The sequence below is a fragment of the Phyllobates terribilis genome, unplaced genomic scaffold, assembly GCF_046119375.1.
Source record: "Phyllobates terribilis strain yellow unplaced genomic scaffold, ASM4611937v1 Scaffold_1__5_contigs__length_1240528914, whole genome shotgun sequence".
Lineage (NCBI taxonomy): Eukaryota > Metazoa > Chordata > Amphibia > Anura > Dendrobatidae > Phyllobates > Phyllobates terribilis.
Window position 1 is genome coordinate 83680363 of NW_027362761.1, and position 24246 is coordinate 83704608.

General features: G+C 45.2%; 1 protein-coding gene across 1 annotated transcript in view; it reads left to right on the forward strand.

The window, feature by feature from the left end:
* PLPPR1 (phospholipid phosphatase related 1) overlaps positions 1 to 24246 on the forward strand; it is a 304348-nt gene that overhangs the window by 239564 nt on the left and 40538 nt on the right. The window contains exon 5 of the mRNA XM_073664656.1: positions 15885 to 16135. Coding sequence (XP_073520757.1) covers positions 15885 to 16135 — 251 coding nt within the window. The remainder of the gene's footprint in view (positions 1 to 15884; positions 16136 to 24246) is intronic.

Consider the following 24246-nt stretch of genomic DNA (forward strand, 5'->3'; position numbering starts at 1 on the left):
TACCCCGATCCTAGGGACGAGAGGTAGGTTGTAGACAAGGAATGTCTCAACCAGGCCTAGGACCAGGATCAAGAAGGCCCGGGAGCTTTAGAGTGTGGCTCCCTAGCAAATGGGTCCCGGGGAGGATGCAGACGGAGCGGAGTACGCCACCTGTCCTCTTCTACTTGATCTATTCAGAGGGATTCCGGCTGCAAGAGGGGTACCGGCCCCCGACACCCGACCTCGCACTCTTTGTCCAGGACGGGAAAGCCCGGTTAGGCCCTGAGGATCCCGCCGGGCTTGGGAAGGAGAGGAATTGCCACCCGAGCCATTCACCTGAGAGGAGCTCAGAGGGAGACCCGGCCTATCTACACATGCACAGACGGGAAAGGGTAAAGTCTGTAGTGCAGGAACACTCTGGTGTAGGGATGCTACCTCATACTGGACTTCCTCGGAGGTGGTCGGACCCTCGTCCCTGGTGGCCGCAGGACTCCGCGAGGAGCAGGAAGAAGCCTTGCGCTGCTTATGAGAACTGTGAGTAAAGCCTTGGAAACTGATCCCTATGGCCTCCGGACTGTTCATTACGCGCCATACCACGCGACACAGTGCCCGCACTCCCACACTACTACTACCCCCTTCATCCTGCCTTTCCTGCCCTGAGGCCGCGCTCTGCCTGTGGGGAGCAGCGAGAACTTTAGCCGCCATGACATCGGGCCTCAGCGGACTGTAGCGGCGTTGGTGGCACATCACCAGACACTACAGGTGGCGTAGTCGACAATTACCACTCAACCCGGAAAGCCCTAACACCATTTTTAATGTGAAGGCCCTGGGCACGGAACGGGTCCATGCCACGACTGCATCCCCGTTCTCAACGTCGGACCCGGCTCCGAGTACCCCATCTTCCCAGGGCAGGGCTTGCGAGCGTCACATCACTGGCGTAGTCGGCAGGATATCGTGCCCGCAGCAACGTAGAAAAGTGCCCATTGCTATCTGGTACTGTGTGCCTTACACCTTGGACTGTTGTTTTAAACTTAAAATGGCGCCCGCCCAAGAAGAACAGGCGCCATAATGCTGTGAATAGACTGTCTTTGTACACCTCCCATCGTGGGCTGGGCTCCCGCTTGGCGCCAAAAATGTGGACTGCCCCTTCTATCAGAGACTGTCCGCGGGGTAATGCCCGTCAAATAGGATGGGATGAACGAAGGCGGGCCTGTCAGCATGCCGCCCAGGAACCTCCCCGAAAGAGGAGGAAGAAGATGGAAAGCAACAAGGTGCGGCCATTTCAGTCAGAGCTTGGCAGTCAACGGAGGCAGTCATGGATGCCTCTGGGGAGCGAGACCACGTGACCACTGAACCCGGTCAAGCCCTTCACCCGGCAGAGAGCGAAGTGGCGGCGTATTAACACCGGGAGATATTGAATTTCTCCACTCGGAAGCTCCGGGACTTGCAAGGAGGCAGAAGGAGGCCCAGGAGGCGGCGACGGCTGCGTGGAAAGCGGAGATGCTGCAGCGGATCCGAGACCGCCGTCGAGGAGAGGAGGTTCCAGGACCAGTCGGCCCGGAGGTCGAAGTCGAGAGTGACCCAGAGGCAGGTGAGAGTGCAACCCTTGCCCCGGCTGCGGAGCCATCAGAGTATTTCGTGGACCACATGGCGGAGTACATAGTCCCCTACTCTGTCACCTGGGAGCAAGCACTAGCTCCTGAGCTGCAACCGGCAGCTATTGGTGGGGACTTACGCTGTCACGAGAGCTCAGAAATGGAGGTGCCTGGAGCTGGGGAGGAGGCTACCGGCTCCAACCCGGACTGGTCCGTATCGGTAGAGGACTTGCAGCAACCCGTCCTAACCCCGCTACCTGCACCGGCGGTAACCTGGCCCGAGGCCGAGGAGTGGGCCTGGGAAAACCAGGGGGGCGACCTTATGGGCTTCCCGCAGGAGACCAGATCTGAAGCGCACAGGAGGAGCCAATGGTGCAGCGACCAGATCTTCCAACTGGCACGGGAGCAACGTCGGCGGGAGCAACGCTGCGAGCGCCTCGAGGTGAGGACCAAGGCTTCAAAGACTCGGGTGCGATTGGAGGAGGCCACCCGTCCGAGTCCCCGGTATGAAGGGCAGGTTGTGCGTTTTCACCATGAGGCGGGGTGGGGGTTTATCCGGTGTCCCATGTTCCAGGACGATGTGTTCGTCAGCCGGCGGGACGTTGAGCCGCGCCTTAAGAAGGGACACCCCGGCCGGAACCTCTTCCCGGGCGATACTGTGACTTTCACTCGCCACCAGGGGGAGCGTGGGTGGTACGCCCTGGATGTCCGCAAAGTGTCTGGGAGTGATGCCACCCCGCCCTCAGCCTCAGGTGACCGGCTAGCCTCTGTCGGGAGGAATGAGCCCTTACCTCCATGTGAGCCCCAAGTCTAAAGCAGCCCCCCGGCTGCTGTTGCTGTTGTTTTATGTTTGAAAATTTGCTGCTATATTCTGTGTTCCTTCATTTATAGAGACTTTTGTCCCTGCGGACTATGGCAGGCGGCGGACGGCATTGTAAATAGTTATGCATCTATTTAGGTGCTCCCTATTGGTTTTATACAAAACCGTGCCTACTTTCTACCTCAGACCTCAGAAGCAAAACCTGTCTGGAGTGGCTTGTGTGGGGGTCCAACTCCGGATCTTCATGCCCTGCAGCCACCCCAGGGCCCACGTAGAGGGTTTAGGGCAGGTCCCTCTTGCTACTGAACTGACCGTGGTCACCTTTAAGCAGTCCGCTGTCTTGATCAAAAGGTCTCTTGTCTTAATTTATAATTTTGCACTTTTATATCTCTGTGTTTTTTATAATTTTATACTTTGCACTTTTGTACTTTTATAACTGTTATGCAACGTTACAAGAAATGTGCCTCCAATAAAGGGATGATAGTTTTACTTGTTATATAAAAATAAATTTTCCTGGGTGCTATTCCTTTGCAGCCCGCGGACGTGCTGTGTTTTACCAGGGGGGAATGTGGCGCCCCTGAGAGTTCGGCTGCCACAGGAATGCTGCACTTCTTTAATGGAGTGTGGTGTTCCTCCTCTGAGGTAAGCCTGGTGCGATGGTAGTGTTCCAGCCTTTTGCATCCAACACCACATTTCCACCAGAGGGAGCTAGTATGCACTAGGTGTGGCTCCCCTGGTTACAAGGAGACTGGGGAACACAAAGTGGTAGGAACCAGTTAGTGGGTGTGGGTGGAGGAACAGTTAGTTAGTGACACTTCTAATTTCATATTTAATAGAATGCCATCTTTGATCTTGGTTCTTGGGCTGTCAAGCAGTCTAGATTACTGTGTGTAATGTGACTTCCCTCCGGGAGCGCCGATCCTGTGTGGGCCTGCACCGGTATGGGACACAGCCCTCGTACCCCGATCCTTGGGACGAGAGGTAGGTTGTAGACAAGGAATGTCTCAACCCGGCCTAGGACCAGGATCAAGAAGGCCCGGGAGCTTTAGAGTGTGGCTCCCTAGCAAATGGGTCCCGGGGAGGATGCAGACGGAGTGGAGTACGCCACCTGTCCTCTTCTACCTGATCTATTCAGAGGGATTCTGGCTGCAAGAGGGGTACCGGCCCCCGACATCCGACCTCACACTCTATGTCCAGGACGGTAAAGCCCGGTTAGGCCCTGAGGATCCCGCCGGGCTTGGGAAGGAGAGGAATTGCCACCCGAGCCATTCACCTGAGAGGAGCTCAGAGGGAGACCCGGCCTATCTACACACGCACAGACGGGAAAGGGTAAAGTCTGTAGTGCAGGAACACTCTGGTGTAGGGATGCTACCTCATACTGGACTTCCTCGCAGGTGGTCGGACCCTCGTCCCTGGTGGCCGCAGGAGTCCACGAGGAGCAGGGAGAAGCCTTGCGCTGCTTATGAGAACTGTGAGTAAAGCCTTGGAAATTCATCCCTATGGCCTCCGGACTGTTCATTACGCGCCATACCACACGACACGGTGCCCGCACCCCCACACTACTACTACCCCCTTCATTCTGCCTTGCCGGCCCTGAGGCCGCGCTCCGCCTGTGGGGAGCAGTGAGAACTTTAGCCGCCATGACATCGGGCCTCAGCGGACTGTAGCGGCGCTGGTGGCGCATCACCAGACACCACAGGTGGCGTAGTCGACAATTACCACTCAACCTGGAAAGCCCTAACACCATTTTTAATGTGACGGCCCTGGGCACGGAACGGGTCCAGGCCACGACTGCATCCCCGTTCTCAACGTCGGACCCGACTCCGAGTACCCCATCTTCCCAGGGCAGGGCTTGCGAGCATCACACAGGCATGCTTACGCTCCTCAGTGTCTGGCTGTGACGGCATCCAGATGAGCCGAGTTCATGTCCAATGAACTCAGCTCACCTCATGCATGTCACTGACAGCGTGGGAAAATTCTCCTGCGCATGCGGTGAGTGCAGGAGATTTTTCCCACTCTGTCAGTGACGTGCATGAGGTGAGCTCATGTCCAATGAACTCAGCTCACCTCATGCACGTCACTGACAGCGTGGGAAAATTCTCAGCTCTTGAGCAGGAGAATTCTCCCACGCTGGGATGGCATTGAGATGACAGGCTGGATCACAGCTGAGCGCTGCCATCCAGCATGCCATCATTCATAGACACTGAAGAGCGCAGGCATGCTTGCGCTCTGCAGTGTCTCTGAAGGATGACAAGCTGGATGGCAGCGCTCAGCTGTGATCCAGCCTATCATTTCAATGCCATCCCAGCGTGGGAGAATTCTCCTGCTCAAGAGCTGAGCGCTGAGAATTTTCCCACGCTGTCAGTGACGTGCATGAGGTGAGCTGAGTTCATTGGACATGAGCTCACCTTATGCATGTCACTGACAGTGTGGGAAAATTCTCCTTCACTCACCGCATGCGCAGGAGAATTTTCCCACTCTGTCAGTGACGTGCATGAGGTGAGCTGAGTTCATTGGACATGAACTCGGCTCATCTGGATGCCGTCACAACCAGACACTGAGGAGCGCAAGCATGCCTGGGCTTCTCAGTGTCTGCCGCATGGCAAGCTGGATGGCAGCGTTCTGCTGCGGTCCAGCCTGTCATGTGAATGTAGCAGAGCTGAAGCTGTCGTGGGAACCATGGAAAGGTAAAGATGATGTTGCTTTATTATTTTACTTTTATTGCAGGAGATCGTAGGCTTCAGCTGGAATGGGCGTGATGGTAAGTATGGTTTAATTTAGAACAATAAAGAATTGTATCTTTATTTCAATTAAAGGACTTTATTTTGAGTGTTTATGTTTTTTATTTTAACTTTGACTATAGGGCTAGTAAAGGGGGTGTCTTATAGACGCCTCTCCATTACTAACCTGGGCTTGATGTCAGCTGGCATTATAAGCTGACATCAACCCCAGCCCTATTACCCCACTGCCACCGCTACAGGGCAGTGGGAAGAGCAAGGCTAAGTGCCAGAATTGGCGCATCCTATGGATGCACCATTTCTGGGGTGGCTGACGGCTGGTGTTTCTAGCCTGGGAGGGGGCCAATATTCATGGCACCCTTCCTGGGCTATTAATATCAGCCCCCAGCTGTCTGCCTAGCCTTTGCTAGCTATTAAAATAGGGGGGACCCCACATCATTTTTTTTGGGGGGGTCCCCCATTTTAATAGCTAGTAAAGGCTAGGTATTCAGCTGGGGGCTGATATTAGTAGCCTGGGAAGCTCCGCGGGTATTACACCCTTCCCAGGCTTCAAACATCTGCCCCAGCCGTCTGCTTAACCTCCGCTAGAGACTAAAATTACGGGGAACCCCACGCCAATTTTTTTTTTAATAAATCCTTTATTTTAACACTAAATGACAAGTACAGTAATTAACACTATCACTGTACTTCTTATAAATGTGACTGACATGTTTCTATCTATCTAATCTATGTGTGATGCTCTATTCTTTCTGTTATAAATTGTCGGGTACAGATGCTGAATTGCCGGCCGGCTTTTTTAAAGAGACGGTGCATGAAAACACTAATATTTTTTTTAATAAATCCTTTATACTAAATGACAAGTACAGTAAGCAGCACTGTCATTGTGCTTCTTATATATGTGACTGACATGTTTCTATCTATCTAATCTATATGTGATACTCTATTCTTTCGGTTCTAAATTGTCGGGTACCGGTGTATGCCGCTGCTGAATTGCCGGCTTTTGATGTTTCACTGTGAGCACTGTTCCCATCGATTTGGGCAACCACTGTAATGCCACAACCACCATGGCTGTGGCATTACAGTGAGTGGCAGACAATCCCTGCATGATTGGTGCTCTAAATGCCAGACATGCAGGACATGCTTTTGGTGCACGAACAGTTATCGAACATAACCTCGAACAACCGAATTTTTTGCAAATCGTTTGCGTTCGTCGAACGACTCGAACACCGCCCAAAACAGCTCGAATTTGAGATTGGTGAACAGTTCTAGTCGAACACCGCTCATCTCTAGTTATTATCACCCTGTTTACTCGGATCGTTCTCTCTGGAGCCTTCTGGCTTAGAGGATGACTTGCACCGTGCGCTAAATTAAAATATGAAAGTAGCGTAATGCTGGACTGTATTTATGCTGGGATTGATGATGGAGTCTTTGTGTAATGGTTAATTATTCTGTACGATCACTGGCAAGGAACTGAGTAATAATTTATAGAAGAATAAGAATCCAGTTAATTATTTGCAAACATTATTTATCCAGTTAATTATTTGCAATGATCTTTAATATGTAAAATGCACATATAAAGTGGTACAGAACTGCTGGCAATGGCCACTGAATCCTAAAATGTGGTCTTCATACACCAGGATTGACCCTGTGTATCTGGATGTTCAAGGGTTAACTAAATAACTTTGAGACATCCTTGAGTTTGATTTGTCTGTGAACATCCATGGTATTGACGACTGGCAAGCTGCCATGGTGCCGAGCTTCGGGCATCAAGGGCTGTGCTGCTATACCAACTACTCCAGCTCATTGCGGCAGCCTGATCAAACACTTCTGCTGCTAGGACAATGTTGACGTTATATTTACAATTAGTTTTACTTGGAAATGGTATTCCGATCTTTTTCCAGTCATCCTTCAGATGTCCCATCACTATACTTGTAGAATATTCACTATAGACAGTACAAAGTTTGTTATCCATAAGTGGCTTAATTTCAATGTATGGCAAAGTCATATACATGGATGTAAGAATGAGATAAATCACTGTCCTATTAGATGGAAAGTACACAGGGCTATATCTCTATTCTTTTCTACCGTCCTTTAGTCTATTATTCATTTTGGTGAGTTTGATAAAAAGAAACTCAACTAAAACTCCATACAGTACTCCCTCAATAAATAGATTCTGTGAGCACTGCGTTTTCATAAACTTGTATCATAGGCACTGGATGGATTCTTTGAAGAGTAACTAACTGGCCAACATTGCTAATCAAGGCCTCATTCACATGTCCATGTTTAAACACATACAAGAAAAAATGGAACATCAGTGTTGTGCATCAGTGTGTCCATTTTTAACATCTGGGTTCATCAATGTTTGGTTCTTGTGTCAATTTTTACTATCAGTGTGTCATCCGTGTCTCCGTTTTACCATCAGTGTGTCATCAGTGTGTCTGTTTTACCATCAGTGTGTCATCCATGTCTCCGTTTTACCATCAGTGTTTCATCAGTGTGTCATTTGTGTCTCCAGTTTTACCATCAGTGTCATCAGCATCTCTGTTTTTACCATCAGTGTCTCCGTTTTACCGTCAGTGTGTCATCAGTGTGTCTGTTTTTACCATCAGTGTGTCATTCGTGTCTCTGTTTTACCATCAGTGAGTCATCAGTGTGTCTGTTTTTACCATCAGTGTGTCATTCGTGTCTCCATTGTTACCATCAGTGTCATCAGTGGCTCCGTTTTTACCATCAATGTGTCATTCGTGTCTCTGTTTTACCATCAGTGTGTCATCTGTGTGTCTGTTTTTACCATCAGTGTGTCATCAGTGTCTCCGTTTTACCATCAGTGTGTCATCAGTATCATTGTTTTACCATCAGTGTGTCATCAGTGTCTCTGTTTTAACATCAGTGTGTCATCAGTGTCTCCGTTTTAACATCAGTGTGTCATCAGTGTCTCTGTTTTAACATCAGTGTGTCATTCGTGTCTCCGGTTTTACCATCAGTGTCATCAGGTCCCCACTTTTATAAGGTGGCGGCTCCTGTCAGGAGGGGTCAGTTTTACCTCAAGAGCTGAAGAAGCCTGAAGACAGGATGGAGGAGCTCCTGAGCCGGCTGCTGGAGAAGGCGAGCGCTGAGGGAGGTCAAGACTGGCTTCTGCGGAGCCTAGAGGAAGATTCAGCGGCACAGGAAGAGGCAGTTGAGGGGGCGATTGAGGAGCCCGAAGATGGCGAGATACAGGACGGAGTGCCGGTTCCCCATCGCAGTGCGAGACCCAGGAAGCTGCGACGCTGGTCCCCATCACCGCCGCCATCAGGAGGCAGGCGGAGCCAGGGCAGGAAGAGGCCGGCGGCATCGTTAAGCGGGGAGCCTGTCAGCAGGCTCTCGCTTAGTCCCGCGAGAGGGCGTGGTCCCGTGAGCCAGCCGGCATCCGGGTCCCTGGAGCGCGGGACGGATGAAGACAGTGGTGCAGCTGTAGTTGTCGCGACCGCTTCGTGGAGCCAGGGCGCCGGCTTGCAGCCACAGCAAAAGAGCTGTCAGGCAGCTGCAGCTGTGTCCCAGACCTGGAGCCCGGCGGTTGTGGCTAGTACCGGGAGGGCCCCTTTCACTGAGACCACTCAGGGGTCTGGTGTGAGAATAGAGAAGACGTCAGGAACGCAAGGACAGAGGCAGACATCTCCAGCACGATCTTCGGATGGTGAGATACTAATGCATAATGACAGTTTAATTGATAATGTTATTTCTAGTTCAGCCTCTCTTAAAGAGATAATTAATATTGCTGTGCAGGATGCCCTTACGGGATTTTCTAGGTTTGATATGGGGTCCTCCCTTAAGGTTTCTCAGAGGCCTCATGTACCTGCAGCTTGCTTCAAGGAAGCATTGTCCTGCAAGGTTTCCCCTTTGGGTTTTCACTTGTCTGCGTCAGTGAAAGAAAGGATCTGGGCTGGGGAGTATTTGGATGTTTTTTCCCTGCTTCCCGGTAAAGATGCTTTTCGGACCGATAAACCGGATGAGGAAAAAAATAAAATTTTTAAATCTTTTCATTCGTGGCTACAGGCCTTCTTAATTTATGCGGCCGTGTTGGGGGAGAAATCTGCGTCTCTTTGCTGTGGACTCCTTCAACATATAGATATTGTATTGGAGGCTTACCGCCATTTTGGCGGTACTGCTTGGCTGCTGTATGATGAAGCCTTTAGGCAAAAATTGTCTGTTCACCCTTCATTAAAATGGGGGGTTAAAGACGTAGGCCTATGGCTACAAATGATGGTCCCACAGAGGCAACCTAATATCGTTAAAAACCCTGTTTCTCAACAGATTCGGAAAGGGTTATGTTTCGCGTTTAATGAGTCCTCCTGCAAATGGCTACACAATTGTCGTTATAAGCATGAGTGTTCCATTTGCGGGGGGGCTCACCCAATGAATAAATGCTTCAAGAAATTTACTCAGTCGCCTCAAAGGGCTATTGCAAAAGAGCCATTTCCTAATGGCAAAGACACCAGTGAAGGTGGCAGAAATGCTACCGTTTCTAAACAAATATCACGACAGGGAGAAAGCCCTGCTACTGTTTAAAGGTTTCACAGAGGGTTTTTTTGTACCTAGTTTTGAAGGGTCTGGTTGCAAGGTAATTGAGAATTTACCTTCAGCCAGGCGTTCTTCTGAAGTAGCTAGAGAGAAAATTGTTAAGGAAATTCAACTCGGTAGGTGTTCTGGTCCATTCATTGATCCCCCTTTTTTGAATTTTAGGATCTCCCCATTAGGGGTTGTTCCAAAAAAGAGCGGGATTCCTATTGCCTTTTACATCATTTATCTTTCCCTCCTGGCGATTCATTGAACGACCAGGTGGATAAGACTAAGGCGTCTGTCCATTATGCCTCATTTGACATGGCCGTAGATTTATTACGGAAAGTCGGCGACAATGCCATGCTAGCTAAGACGGATATTCAAGCGGCTTTTTGCCTGCTTCCTGTTCATCCGTCTGGTTATTGTTCATTGGGTTTTGTTTTTTATTTTTTTGACCGATGTCTCCCAATGGGTTTTTCGTTATCCTGTTTTTATTTTGAATTTTTTCTTCCTTTCTGCAATTGTGCCTTCAATCTATTTTCCCACAAGGACATGTGTTACATTATTTAGATGATTTTTTATTCTTAGGCCCTTCTGGCTCTGACATTTGTTCCCAATTGTTGACACGTTTTTTGTCCATTATGGCTATTTTTGGGGTCCCCATTGCAGATGATAAGACGTTTTTTCCTTGTATGAAACTGGAATTTTTAGGGATAGAGTTAAATTCTAATGAAATGGTATGTAGGCAGCCATTGGATAAAGTGATTAAGCTGAAATCACTAGTCTACGTTTTTCTGCGACGGGAAACTGCTTCTTTGAGGGATTTTCAATCTTTATTAGGAGCATTAAATTTTGCTTTGTGCATAAAACCTGTCGGGAGAATTTTTTTGAGGCGTTTGTACGAGGCTATCAAAGGCCACACCTCCCCGACGTCTTTGATTATTATTTCTCCTGATCTGAAGGAGGATTTATGGGTGTGGGCCCAGTTTTTGGATGAGTATAATGGTGTGTCTTGCTTGCAGTCAGAATTTCAATCAGCGGATAAACTGCAATTGTTTTGTGCAGCCAGTCTTTCCGGTTTTGGAGGATTTTTCCGCGGTGCATGGATTTCAGAGCTTTGGCCGGGTTTTTTCTGCGGTAGGGATTTTACTATATCCTTTTTTGAAGTCTTTGCAGTTTTTGCTATTTTTTCCATTTGGAGTTCTCATCTCGATAATTGTAGAATTTTGTTGCGCTCCAGATCTCCAGGTCTTTGTTTTTCACTTAACACTATGTCTTCTAGAAACGGGTTGATCTCTAAAATTTTGAGGTATTTGATGTTAATATCACTTCAGCACAACATTTGGTTTTAAGCCTGCGTTTCTACAGAATATAGTAATGTAATGACGGATCTTCTGTCTCAGCAGCGGGTGGAAGAATTCCTTGCGCGGTATCCAGAGGCAGAAGCGGACAGAACGTGGCTTCCCATGTCCCTGTGGGATCTGGTTTAATTCATGTTACTAAATACATTATTCATTCCTTAGCTCCCTGCACATGGGCTGGTTATACATGCGCGTGGGAGCGATGGCAGGGATTTTGTCAAATTAATGGCTTTGATCCTCATGCATGTTTTGCTACTTCAGCCTTGTCATTTTTAGACATGTTAGTGAATGTAGGGTCGTCTCACTCGGCTTTGGCAAAAATTGTAGCAGGGATATCATTTTTCTTAAAGCTATATGGGTCAGCTCCCTTGTTGTCATTATTTGTGGTAAAACAATTTTTAAAGGGTTTTAAACGTAATTCTTTTTCTGCAGATACCAGACGACCAGTTACGATTGAACTTTTGTCTAAATTGTGTTCTGTGGTTTCTGAGGTTTGATTCGACCTTTTTGAAGCAACTCTTTTTAGGGCCATTTTTATTACTTTATTTTTTTTCAGCGATGAGGACGGGGGAGTTATTGTCAGATAATGGGCTTCGGCCTACGGGGCTTCTGTTATCTGATGTTTCAGTGCTTCAGCACAGTATACTCCTTTTATTAAGGAGGTCTAAGACAGATCAGATAGGCAGGGGCACTAAAATCATAGTAAGGGCAATCTGTGATTCTCCCTTATGCCCTGTGTCTAACATGAGACGATGGCTGTCAATTCGCCCCCTTGGTTTTTCTCTTCTATTCATTCATAAAAATGGTAGCCCAGTAACTAAATTCCAATTTTCTTTCATATTGAGGAAATGCTTGAGCGATTTGAAACTGGGGAATTTACAGGTCATTCGTTTAGGATAGGGGCTGCAACTACGGCTGCCCAAGCTGGCCTAGATGAGAATTTGATTAAGCAATTAGGGAGATGGAAATCAAAACGATACCAATTGTATGTTCGCCCTGACTTGTTATTTACATGTTGATTCTTTTTATTTTGTAGGGCCCAAATGAATATGGATTATTGGGCACTCTTACATCTATTGGGCGCAGAGAAGGGCGAGTAAAAGAAATTATTCGGAAAATGTTATCGTTTAATTCATCCGAATTTCAAATATTCTGGCATGGTATTCGTGGTATGCGTTGGTCACAGTTGAAGAAAGTATTATTAGATTTATCTTTGCGTTATCCCATACCTGATTTTTTAATTTTACATTTATTGGGTAATGATATTGGCAAGTTTCGGTCTTCTGATCTGCTCTGGCAAGTCAAACAAGATCTTCTCTGGATTTCCAACTTTCTTCCTGCTGCTACGATTGCCTTTTTGGAGATAATATCCCGCCTCCGTTGGAAATCGGATGGGGTATAATTTCTTGAAAAGATCAAGCGTAAGGTGAATAGGGATCTTTCCAAATTTTTGCCAAGCCTCAACGGTTTTTGCTATAGGCACAGAGTTAGAGGGATATGTAGTAGGGATGTATAGTAGAGATTCCGTTCATCTTTCTGATGTCGGTTATGACATTTTGAATTTAGACTTTCAGACTATGATCGAGCATTGGTCGGGTGGCTTTGTGGGGGGGGCTCTGCTTTTTAAGCAGAGTCCTGGTGGATGGGTCACCCAGATACTTGGGTGGATCCGTATGGAGATAATTATTAATGAGTTATTTATTAAATTATTTATTTATGTCTGGAGCATTTTTAATATTTAATGTATTTGATTATTTATGGATTTACTATATTGATTATTTGATTAAACTTGACAAAGGTACCCGACCAATAAATAAGTTTTACCCCATATATAATGGTAGTGTGGTTCTTTTATTAATTTAAGTATGTTTATCAATTGTGGGCTTTATGACCTCATGGTTTTGGTTTCTAAATACTGACTGAATACTGAATGTGTGAACGTGGCCTTACTGTGCTATACATTAACTAAAACGTTAATTGGCTTCCTGTAAAATACATTTCGGAAATAGTAAAAGCAGAGCCAAATTGCAGCAACTGATGTAAATGGTGCCAATCTCAGCACTTGGCCCTATATCAGCAACAGGAGATATACAAATCAATAGTCCAACCTGCAGATACTATTCCAGCAATGATGGATCCTGCCATAGAAATGTGAATAGTAGAAGGAGATGAAGCAATCTGCAGCCAGTGTAGGCATTGGTGACACTTTGCTGAATAAACCATGTTTTATTGGGAAGGGGTTAAATATAAATTACTGTGTCATCCATAATATTATTGGATGGCTGATATGGGTAGCTTTTTTAAAGGGAAATATGCACAAAAATATATTTTATACTAAATAATTGCTGACTTTTTATTGTTTTATGACAATTTTTGGTTTTTTTTTTATACCATAAAAACTTACTGTTTATATGTTTAGTGTATAGGAACGTATTTATCCTCAAAAGATAATTGCTGGATGCTAAGGAGCATATTTATCAATGTATTTGTGCCAGTTTTTGGTAGATAGTAAATCAATTTGTGGGCCAAAATTGTACAAACATTTCATTGTTATACGAAACTCTTCAAAAAATGTATGGGGGTAAATAAATAAATGGAACAAGTGTTCAGCAAAGTGAAACCACATTGGTGAATCAATGAAAGCAAGTATGAAAAACTACCTTACCCATAAATTCCTCTTGCTGGAATAGCGCCAGCCCCAACGCGCGTTTCAGTACAAGCCTTCTCCAGGGGGTGGTGTCAGACCAGAAGGGGTACCATTTAAACTTCCCTCAGCCAGTGAGAAAAGTCCTGTCATGAGAATCACCACCACTGATAGCGGCACAGGCTGTGACCAACGTTACGCGCCATGGCACATCGGAGGCAGGACAAGTCACTTGGAGGAGTTGCAGTCCAATTTTTTAGATTGATCCCCAAGCTCTACATTCATTTTTTTCCTGCATTTTTCTCATGGAGTGCTTTGATTTCAAAGTGGTTAAGGTGGTTTTTCATTGATCCACCAATGTGGTTTCACTTTGCTGAACACTTGTTCCATTTATTTATTTACTTCATGTGATTCACTTGGTATATATATTATTATTTTTTTTTTACTTTTGACTGGTTACTTATCCCATTTCTTTATTTATTTATTTCTTTGCCCTCCCTCATTCATTCACTCACCATTTTGTCATATATTTTATATATATTTATTATATATTCATTATCTCCCATCTTTCTCCTGCTGCGCTTTGTCGCCCTCTTGTGTTCTTCTATTTTAATACACTTATGTCATGTCAATATGTTTATATGTACTTATTTTGGCTGCACCATTTTTTGTTTATTTTCGTTTAAAGACAGAATAGTGCATTTTTTTTTGCAAAGACCTCTCAATAAGGCTGGTTTCACAAAGGTACTAACCACGAGGTTACCAACTGGAGGTCTTCTGATCTGAACAGTCTCATGTTGAAGTCTCAGGACTGAATGCACAGGAGTTCAATATTCCTTGATTGCACCATGGGGAAACCTGGTCATTCTTTGGACTCCTGCACATGACTGTATTTTTGGTCCATTTGCAATCCAACAAAACATCGATCGGACTCGGATCAATGTTATTTTATGTCCTCGTGCACACGTGTGATTGCAGCATGCCAAAGTTGGATCCAATTCAGATCGTGCTCGGCCATCCCAGTCAACGAGTCCGTGGAAAACTTCTGACTGCACTCGGATGACATCTGACTGCAGTGCGATTTTCACGGACTGACAGAATGGATAAGATGGAGAAATATTTTTTATATCTTCTCCTCATCCGAGAAAATCAGAGTTTGATCAGAGTGTGATTAGCATAATCAGCTTGATACTTTGGGATGAGGGAAAATACGCTGATGTGTCCATAGCCTTTATCTTAGCATTCAACAGCTATTAGAACAGGAGCTGGCCTGTCAGTACACAGTGGAACACCCACTTATGGGCGGCATGGGACCCGTAATAAGATTATTATAAACAAACCTAAAAACATTGCGCTATAGAATAAGGCACCATGCTGACCACTATGCAAAGGCCTGAAGGTGGGATTAAGGGGTTAATCATTATGACTTTCTTTAAAAGGTATTTACAGTTTATGACTCTTGATGCCAACAAAAATGGTGTAATTCACTGACGGCAAACAAAGATCTTAAATGGTGAGAAAATTAATTTTTTGTTATATAATGATTAAAGGAGTTCTCCGATTTCAAAAAATTCCTCTCCCCTGGCTGCAGTTTGTTTTAAGCTACGTTTTTATGATGAGTATTTGGTGAGTTTTTGATGTTGCAGAATTTCTGTACCCCTATTATGTAAATTTAGTTACTTACGTTTTTCCATTGAGTTTTTAAGTGCGTTTTTTATGCGTTTTTTACATGTGTATTTTCCGCATCTAATGTAAGTCTGTGGGAAAAATCCGCACATAAAACTCAGCAAGCCTGCAAGAGAACTTGACATGCTGCGGATATGAAACACGCACTGCAGGTCAGTTTATGAGGAGTGAAAAGAAGCACAGTGGGCAGGAGATTTCTATAAAGCCCATCCACTTTGCTGGAACTGTAAGATGCTGCATTTTTGATGCAGCAAATGTACGAAGTGTCAAAAACGCACCAAAAACTGAATGTGGGCACACAGCCTTAAAAACAAACAGTGCTTTAATCACCCTCCCTGCATTCAGCGCTTAGTTTTCACCCTTGCTCCTGTGTCTGTTATTGCCTGCAGCACTAATGTTAAGCTGACAGCGCTGCAGCCAATCAGTGGACAATCACTTTAATGATACACAATTATAGTAATACCATGCAAAATAACAGCATATAAATGAATGGTTCTAAAGACATTCCCTTCTTTCTTGCAGGTGTTTTTGCCTTTGGCCTGTTTGCAACAGACATTTTTGTAAATGCGGGTCAAGTGGTGACAGGCAACCTCACTCCGTATTTCTTGACTGTGTGCAGACCTAACTACACTGGGACAGAGTGTCTTGCCCACCATCTGTTTATCAGCAATGGGAATATCTGCACTGGTGATCCTGAAGTGATTGAGAAGGCCAGGAGGTCGTTTCCATCCAAGCACGCTGCTCTGAGTATTTACTCTGCATTATATGCAACAGTAAGTAAAGCATTATCCTAAACCCTGGAACAACTGCACTAATGAGCCAACGATGCTGATTATGGCGTCTCCTCGTGGATAAGACGGCTTTGTGTCAGAGAGTGGGTTGTAATGGAAACTAGATGTATTGTAACTTTTTAGCCGATTTTGTTCCACAGAGTAAATTCTGCCATCACCCCTATAGATAGCGCCACTATAGATAGCACAAACTATGGACGAACTATGCATTAATAAAACTATGTATAAAGATAGAGTTCATACTACTGGAAAAAGCTAATAATAAAATGGTAGACAACTCCCCCAATCATTTCAGTATTGCTTAGCTCAGCACTTCAGCCTTATATTGTTTTTCTATTTAATCTTCACTTTATAACTGAGACCATCAAAAGAGCTCAGATTTCAGGAAAATCTCTATAAAATGTTCCTATAAGGGGCATAGAGTAATATTTCCAAAACCAAAAGTAATAATAATCAAAGTTTATTTAAATATAAATAACACAAACTGGCAGTACACAAACTAAAAACCAATAAGCACACAGGTATTGAAGTTATATAGGTATATCGGTTGGGCAGGGTATAATCACAGATGCATAACTGTGAAATTCTGTTAATACCAAGTGAAGCTCAAATACTCTTGCAAAAACCTCCCCATCTCATAGAAAGTCAATAAAGTGTGTATATATATATATATATATATATATATATATACAGTACAGACCAAAAGTTTGGACACACATTCTCATTTAAAGATTTTTCTGTATTTTCATGACTTTGAAAATTGTACATTCACACTGAAGGCATCAAAACTATGAATTAACACATGTGGAATTATATACTTAACAAAAAAGTGTGAAACAACTGAAAATATGTCTTATATTCTAGGTTCTTCAAAGTAGCCACCTTTTACTTTGATAACTGCTTTGCACACTCTTGGCATTCTCTTGACGAGCTTCAAGAGGTAGTCACCGGAAATGTTTTTCACTTTACATGTGTGCCCTGTCAGGTTTAATAAGTGGGATTTCTTGCCTTATAAATGGGGTTGGGACCATCAGTTGTGTTGTGCAGAAGTCAGGTGGATACACAGCTGATAGTCCTACTGAATAGACTGTTAGAATTTGTATTATGGCAGGAAAAAAGCAGCTAAGTAAAGAAAAACGAGTGGCCATCATTACTTTAAGAAATGAAGGTCAGTCAGTCCGAAAAATTGGGCAAACTTTGAAAGTGTCCCCAAGTGCAGTTGCAAAAACCATCAAGCGCTACAAAGAAACAGGCTCACATGAGGACCGCCCCAGGAAAGGAAGACCAAGAGTCACCTCTGCTTCTGAGGATAAGTTTATCCGAGTCACCAGCCTCAGAAATCGCAGGTTAACAGCAGCTCAGATTAGGGACTAGGTCAATGCCACACAGAGTTCTAGCAGCAGACACATCTTTTCAACAACTGTTAAGAGGAGACTTTGTGCAGCAGGCCTTCATGGTAAAATAGCTGCTAGGAAACCACTGCTAAGGACAGGCAACAAGCAGAAGAGACTTGTTTGGGCTAAAGAACACAAGGAATGGACATTAGACCAGTGGAAATCTGTGCTTTTGTCTGATGAGTCCAAATTTGAGATCTTTGGTTCCAACCACCGTGTCTTTGTGCGACGCAGAAAAGGTGAACGGATGGACTCTACATGCCTGGTTCCCACCCTGAAGCATGTAGGAGGAGGTGTGATGGTATGGGGGTGCTTTGCTGGTGACAGTGCTGGGGATTTATTCAAAATTGAAAGCATACTGAACCAGCATGGCTACCACAGCATCTTGCAGCGGCATGCTATTCCATCCGGTTTGCGTTTAGTTGGACCATCATTTATTTTTCAACAGGACAATGACCCCAAACACACCTCCAGGCTGTGTAAGGGCTATTTGACCAAGAAGGAGAGTGATTGGGTGCTACGCCAGATGACCTGGCCTCCACAGTCACCAGACCTGAACCCAATCGAGATGGTTTGGGGTGAGCTGGACCGCAGAGTGAAGGCAAAAGGGCCAACAAGTGCTAAGCATCTCTGGGAACTCCATCAAGATTGTTGGAAGACCATTTCTGGTGACTACCTCTTGAAGCTCATCAAGAGAATGCCAACAGTGTGCAAAGCCGTCATCAAAGCAAAAGGTGGCTACTTTGAAGAACCTAGAATATAAGACATATTTTCAGTTGTTTCACACTTTTTTGTTAAGTATATAATTCCACATGTGTTAATTCATAGTTTTGATGCCTTCAGTGTGAATGTACAATTTTCATAGTCATGAAAATACAGAAAAATCTTTATATGAGAAGGTGTGTCCAAACTTTTGGTCTGTACTGTATATATATATATATATATATATATATATATATATATATATATATGCATATGCATATGATATTATACATACTATAGTGAGGTATATCGCACCTTACCCATAATTAAGACCGTGTGGACCAGCACAAAAACACAGCTCCAACATTTTTGTGCAAGGAAGCCCACGTGAAACGCACATTGGGGCTGTGTTTTTGTGCTGGTCCACACGGTCTTAAAGGGTAAGGTGCAATACACCTCACTATACAGATGCTTCTCACAAAATTAGAATATCATAAAAATGTTAATTTATTTCAGTTCTTCAATACAAAAAGTAAAACTCATATATTATGTAGAGTCATTACAAACAGAGTGATCTATTTTAAGTGTTTATTTCTGTTAATGTTAATGATTATGGCTTACAGCCAATGAAAACACAAGAGTCATTATCTCAGTAAATTGGAATAATTAACAAAAACACCTGCAAAGTCTTCCTACGCATTTAAAAAGGTCTTAGTCTATTTCAGTAGTCTTCACAATCATGGTGAAGACTGCTTACTTGACAGATGTCCAGAAGACAGTAATTGACACAATCCACAAGGAGGGTAAGTCACAAAAGGTCATTGCTAAAGAAGCTGGCTGTTCACAGAGTGCAGTATCCAAGCATATTAATGGAAAGTTGAGTGGAAGGAAAAAGTGTGGTAGAAAAAGGTGCACAAGCAACCGGGATAACCGCAGCCTTGAAAGGATTGTGAAGAAAAGGCCATTCAAAAATTTGGGGGAGATTCCCAAGGAGTGGACTGCTGCTGGAGTCATTGCTTCAAGAGCCACCACACACAGACGTATCCAGGACATGGGCTACAAGTGTCGCATTCCTTGTGTGAAGCCACTCATGACCAATAGACAACGCCAGAAGCGTCTTACCTTGGCAAAGGAGAAAAAGACCTTTACTAATGCTCAGTGGTCCAATGTGGTGTTTTCAGATGAAAGTAAATCTTGCATTTCATTTGGAAATCAAGATCCCATAGTCTGGAGGAAGAGTGGAGAGGCACACAATCCAAGCTGCTTGAGGTCTAGTGTGAAGTTTCCACAATCAGTGATGGTTTGGGGAGCCATGTCATCTGCTGGTGTAGGTCCACTGTGTTTTTTCAAGACCAAAGTCAGCGCAGCCGTCTACCAGAAAATTTTAGAGCACTTCATGCTTCCCTCTGCAGACAAACTTTTTGGAGATGGAAATTTCATTCTCCAGCAGGACTTGGCACCTGTCCACACTGCCAAAAGGACCAACACCTGGATTAAAAACAACAGTATCACTGTGCTTGATTGGCCAGCAAACTCGCCTGACCTTAACCCCATAGAGAATCTATGGGGAATTGTCAAGAGGAAGATGAGAGACACCAGACCCAACAATGCAGATGAGCTGAAGGCTGCTATCAAAGCAACCTGGGCTTCCATAACACCTCAGCAGTGCCACAGGCTGATCGCCTCCATGCCACGCCGCATTGAGGCAATAATTGATCCAAAAGGAGCCCCGACCAAGTATTGAGTGCATTTACTGAACATACATTTCAGTAGGCCAACATTTCAGATTTTAAAAACATTTTTCAAGCTGTTGTTAAAAAGTATTCTAATTTACTGAGATAATGACTTTTGTATTTTCATTGGATGTAAGCCATAATCATTAACAGAAATAAATACTTCAAATAGATCACTCTCTTTGTAATGACTAAATAATATGAGTTTCACTTTTTGTATTGAAGAACTCAAATTAATTAACTTTTTGATGATATTCTAATGTTGAGAAGCACCTGTAGTATGTATATGGTGCGCCCCCTGGGCCTGTGCTGTGCAGGGGGATACCCGGAGCCGGATCGCTGGGGGTTGAAGTTCTCCGTGGCGGTGACCCGGTCCGTGCCCAGGGCGGTCAAACCAGTGGCAGTCTATTGGTATTGTAATTGTCCGACTACGCCACCCGTGGATTGTGGTCAGTGGGGACTGCCGCTGCGCTGCAGACCGCTGAGGCTGATGTTGTTTGCGCAGCCGAGTATGGGATAACTCCCCATGGGAGAAGTATTGCCTCAGGGCAGCTAATATGGATGATGGGAGTGATGGTGTGAGCGTCCCAGTAGTAATGGTGCTGGTGCGGCAAGGAATCAGACGTGTGGTGCAGTTCAGGGTCTTTACTGATGGTATAAAGCAGACCCTCCCGGGAGAACTGGTTAGCAGTAGGGGCCTGGTCAGTCTGTGAGCAAGCAGGATCTCCCCTGGCCAGGTGGAGTTGTAGGCCTCCCCGACTATCTGCACTCTTTCCTGGCTACCTTGCTCTATGCGGGTAGAAGTAGCCCACGTCCCTGAGTATACCGTGTGGTGCTCACCCGTATGGCCGGTGACTTGGGGCCTTCCGTCAGCCTTCGCTTCACGATGGCGGTGCTGGTCCCTTGCTTGTGACCGTGCCTTCGGGTTTCTAAGGCCAGAGGACATGGAATCCCCTGCCGGTTGGATTCTGCTGCTGGACCTGGATGTCCCCACAGCCTCGGACTCCGTGTCCGGTATTAGTGTCTTCAACCAGGGCGAACTCTGCTCAGCTCCAGCCCCTGGTATTCAGCTAGTGTTCCTACAGAGCTCCTGGTTCTTGCTTTCCCTCTCCAGGCTCTGACTGCTCTAATCCCGCCCCAGACCCAGTTTATAAGGGCAGATTCCTCCCCTCCCAGGTCTGGGCGGGCAGTGTTGCATGCTTAGGGCTCCTGACCAGAGAAACCTCCCACTTGCTCTCAGACATAATATCTCTATTACTGTGGTAACCAGAGCCCTGGGGTGCCACATTCCCCCCTAGTGAATTTTAGTACTCCGGGACAAAACACATTTTTAAAGAAACATAAATACAGGGTATAACTATAATACAATAACATATTTACTAGTGTTGAGCCACCCCCGTAGTGTTCGGGTTCGGTTCGGTTCGTCGAACACCGGGATGTTCGAGGAACTGTTCGTCGAACTGTTCGTCGAACACCTTAGAACACCGTCGAACACCGTTAAAACCAATGGCAGGCAAACAAAAACACATAGGAACACATAGAAAACACCTTCAAAGGTGTCCAAAAGCTCACAAACTGCTCAGAAGACGCTTTCTTTAAAAAAGCCGGCCGGCAATTCAGCAGCGGCATACACCGGTACCCGACAATTTAGACATGAAGGAATAAAGCATCACACATAGATTAGATAGATAGAAACATGTCAGTCACATATATATGAAGTACAGTGACAGTGTTGCTTACTGTACTTGTCATTTAGTGGAAAGGATTTATTAAAAAATATAATAGTGTTTTCATGCACCGTCTCTTTAAAAAAGCCGGCCGGCAATTCAGCAGCGGTACCCGACAATTTAGAACAGAAAGAATAGAGCTTCACACACAGATTAGATAGATAGAAACATGTCAGTCACATATATATGAAGTACTGTGACAGTGTTGCTTACTGTACTTGTCATTTACTGCAAAGGATTTATTAAAAAAAATAATAGTGTTTTCATGCACCGTCTCTTTAAAAAAGCCGGCCGGCAATTCAACATCTGTACCCGACAATTTAGAATAGAAGGAATAGAGAATCACACATAGATTAGATAGATAGAAACATGTCAGCCACATATATACGAAGTACAGTGACAGTGTTGCTTACTGTAATTGTCATTTAGTATAAAGGATTTATCAAAAAAAATAATAATGTTTTCATGCACCGTCTCTTTAAAAAAGCCGGCCGGCAATTCAGCATCTGTACCCGACAATTTATAACAGACAGAATAGAGCTTCACACATAGATTAGATAGATAGAAACATGTCAGTCACATATATATGAAGTACTGTGACAGTGTTGGTTACTGTACTTGTAATTTAGTATTAAAATAAAGGATTTATTATTAAAAAAAATTGGCGTGGGGTTCCCCGTAATTTTAGTCTCTAGCGGAGGTTAAGCAGACAGCTGGGGCAGATGTTTGAAGCCTGGGAAGGGGGTAATACCCACGGAGCTTCCCAGGCTACTAATATCAGCCCCCAGCTGAATACCTAGCCTTTACTAGCTATTAAAATGGAGGACCCCCCCCAAAAAAATGACGTGGGGTCGACCTTAATTTAATAGCTAGCAAAGGCTAGGCAGACAGCTGGGGGCTGATATTAATAGCCCAGGAAGGGAGCCATGAATATTGGCCCCCTCCCAGGCTAGAAACACCAGCCGTCAGCCGCCCCAGAAATGGCGCATCCATAGGATGCGCCAATTCTGGCACTTAGCCTCGCTCTTCCACGCTGCCCTGGTGCGGTGGCAGGGGGTAATAGGGTTGGGGTTGATGTCAGCTTATAATGCCAGCTGACATCAAGCCCAGGTTAGTAATGGAGAGGCGTCTATAAGACACCCCCCATTACTAACCCCATAGTCAAAGTTAAAAAAAAAAACACAAACACCCAGAATAAAGTCCTTTAATTGAAATAAAGACACAATCCTTTATTGTTCTAAATTAAACCATACTTACCATCACGCCCATTCCAGCTGAAGCCAACGATCTCCTGCAATAAAAGAAAAATAATAAAGCAACCTCATCCTTACCTTTCCATGGTTCCCAGGACAGCTTCAGCTCTGCTACATCGAGATGACAGGCTGGACCGCAGCAGAACGCTGCCATCCAGCCTGTCATCCCGCAGACACTGAGAAGCGCAGGCATGCTTGCGCTCCTCAGTGTCTGACTGTGACGGCATCCAGATGAGCCGACAATGAACTCGGCTCACCTCATGTACGTCACTGACAGCGTGGGAAAATTCTCCTGCACTCAGCGCTTCAGCGTGAGAATTTTCCCACGCTGTCAGTGACGTGCATGAGGTGAGCCGAGTTCATTGGACATGACCTCGGCTCATCTGGATGCCGTCACAGCCAGACACTGAGTAGCGCAAGCATGCCTGCGCTTCTCAGTGTCTGCGGGATGACAGGCTGGATGGCAGCATTCTGCTGCGGTCCAGCCTGTCATCTCGATGTAGCAGAGCTGAAGCTGTCGTGGGAGCCATGGAAAGGTAAGGATGATGTTGCTTTATTATTTTACTTTTATTGCAGGAGATCATTGGCTTCAGCTGGAATGGGCGTGGCGGTAAGTATGGTTTAATTTAGAACAATAAAGAATTGTGTGTTTATTTCAATTAAAGGACTTTTTTCTGGGTGTTGTGTTTTTTTTAAATACTTTACTAGAAATTCATGGTGGTCATGTCTAATATTGGCGTGACCCCATGAATTTCGTGCTTAGGGCTAGCTGATAATGCCAAGCTGGCCTTAACCCCTTTATTACCCAGTGAGCCACCGCACCAGGGCCCTGGATGAGTTGGGTACAGCGCCAGAAGATGGCGCTTCTATGAACGCGCCATTTTCCGGGGCGGCTGCGGACTGCAATTTGCAGCGGGTGGGGCCCAGAAAGCTTGGGCCTCCCTGCGCTGCAGATTCCAGCCCCCAGCTGCCTAGTTGTACCTGGCTGGACACAAAAATAGGGCGAAGCTCCACGTATTTTTTTTTTAATTATTTCATGAAATTCATGGAATAATTAAGAAAAAAAGGGCTTCCCTATATTGTTGTGTCCGGCTAGGTACAAATAGGCAGCTGGTGGTTGGGAGCAGCCCGTTCCTGCCTGCTGTACCTGACTGGACACAAATATAGGGCGAAGCCCCACATCAATTTTTTTTTCATTATTTCATGAATTTCCTGAAATAATTTAAAAAAAAATTGACGTGGGGCTTCGCCCTATATTTGTGTCCAGTCAGGTACAGCAGGCAG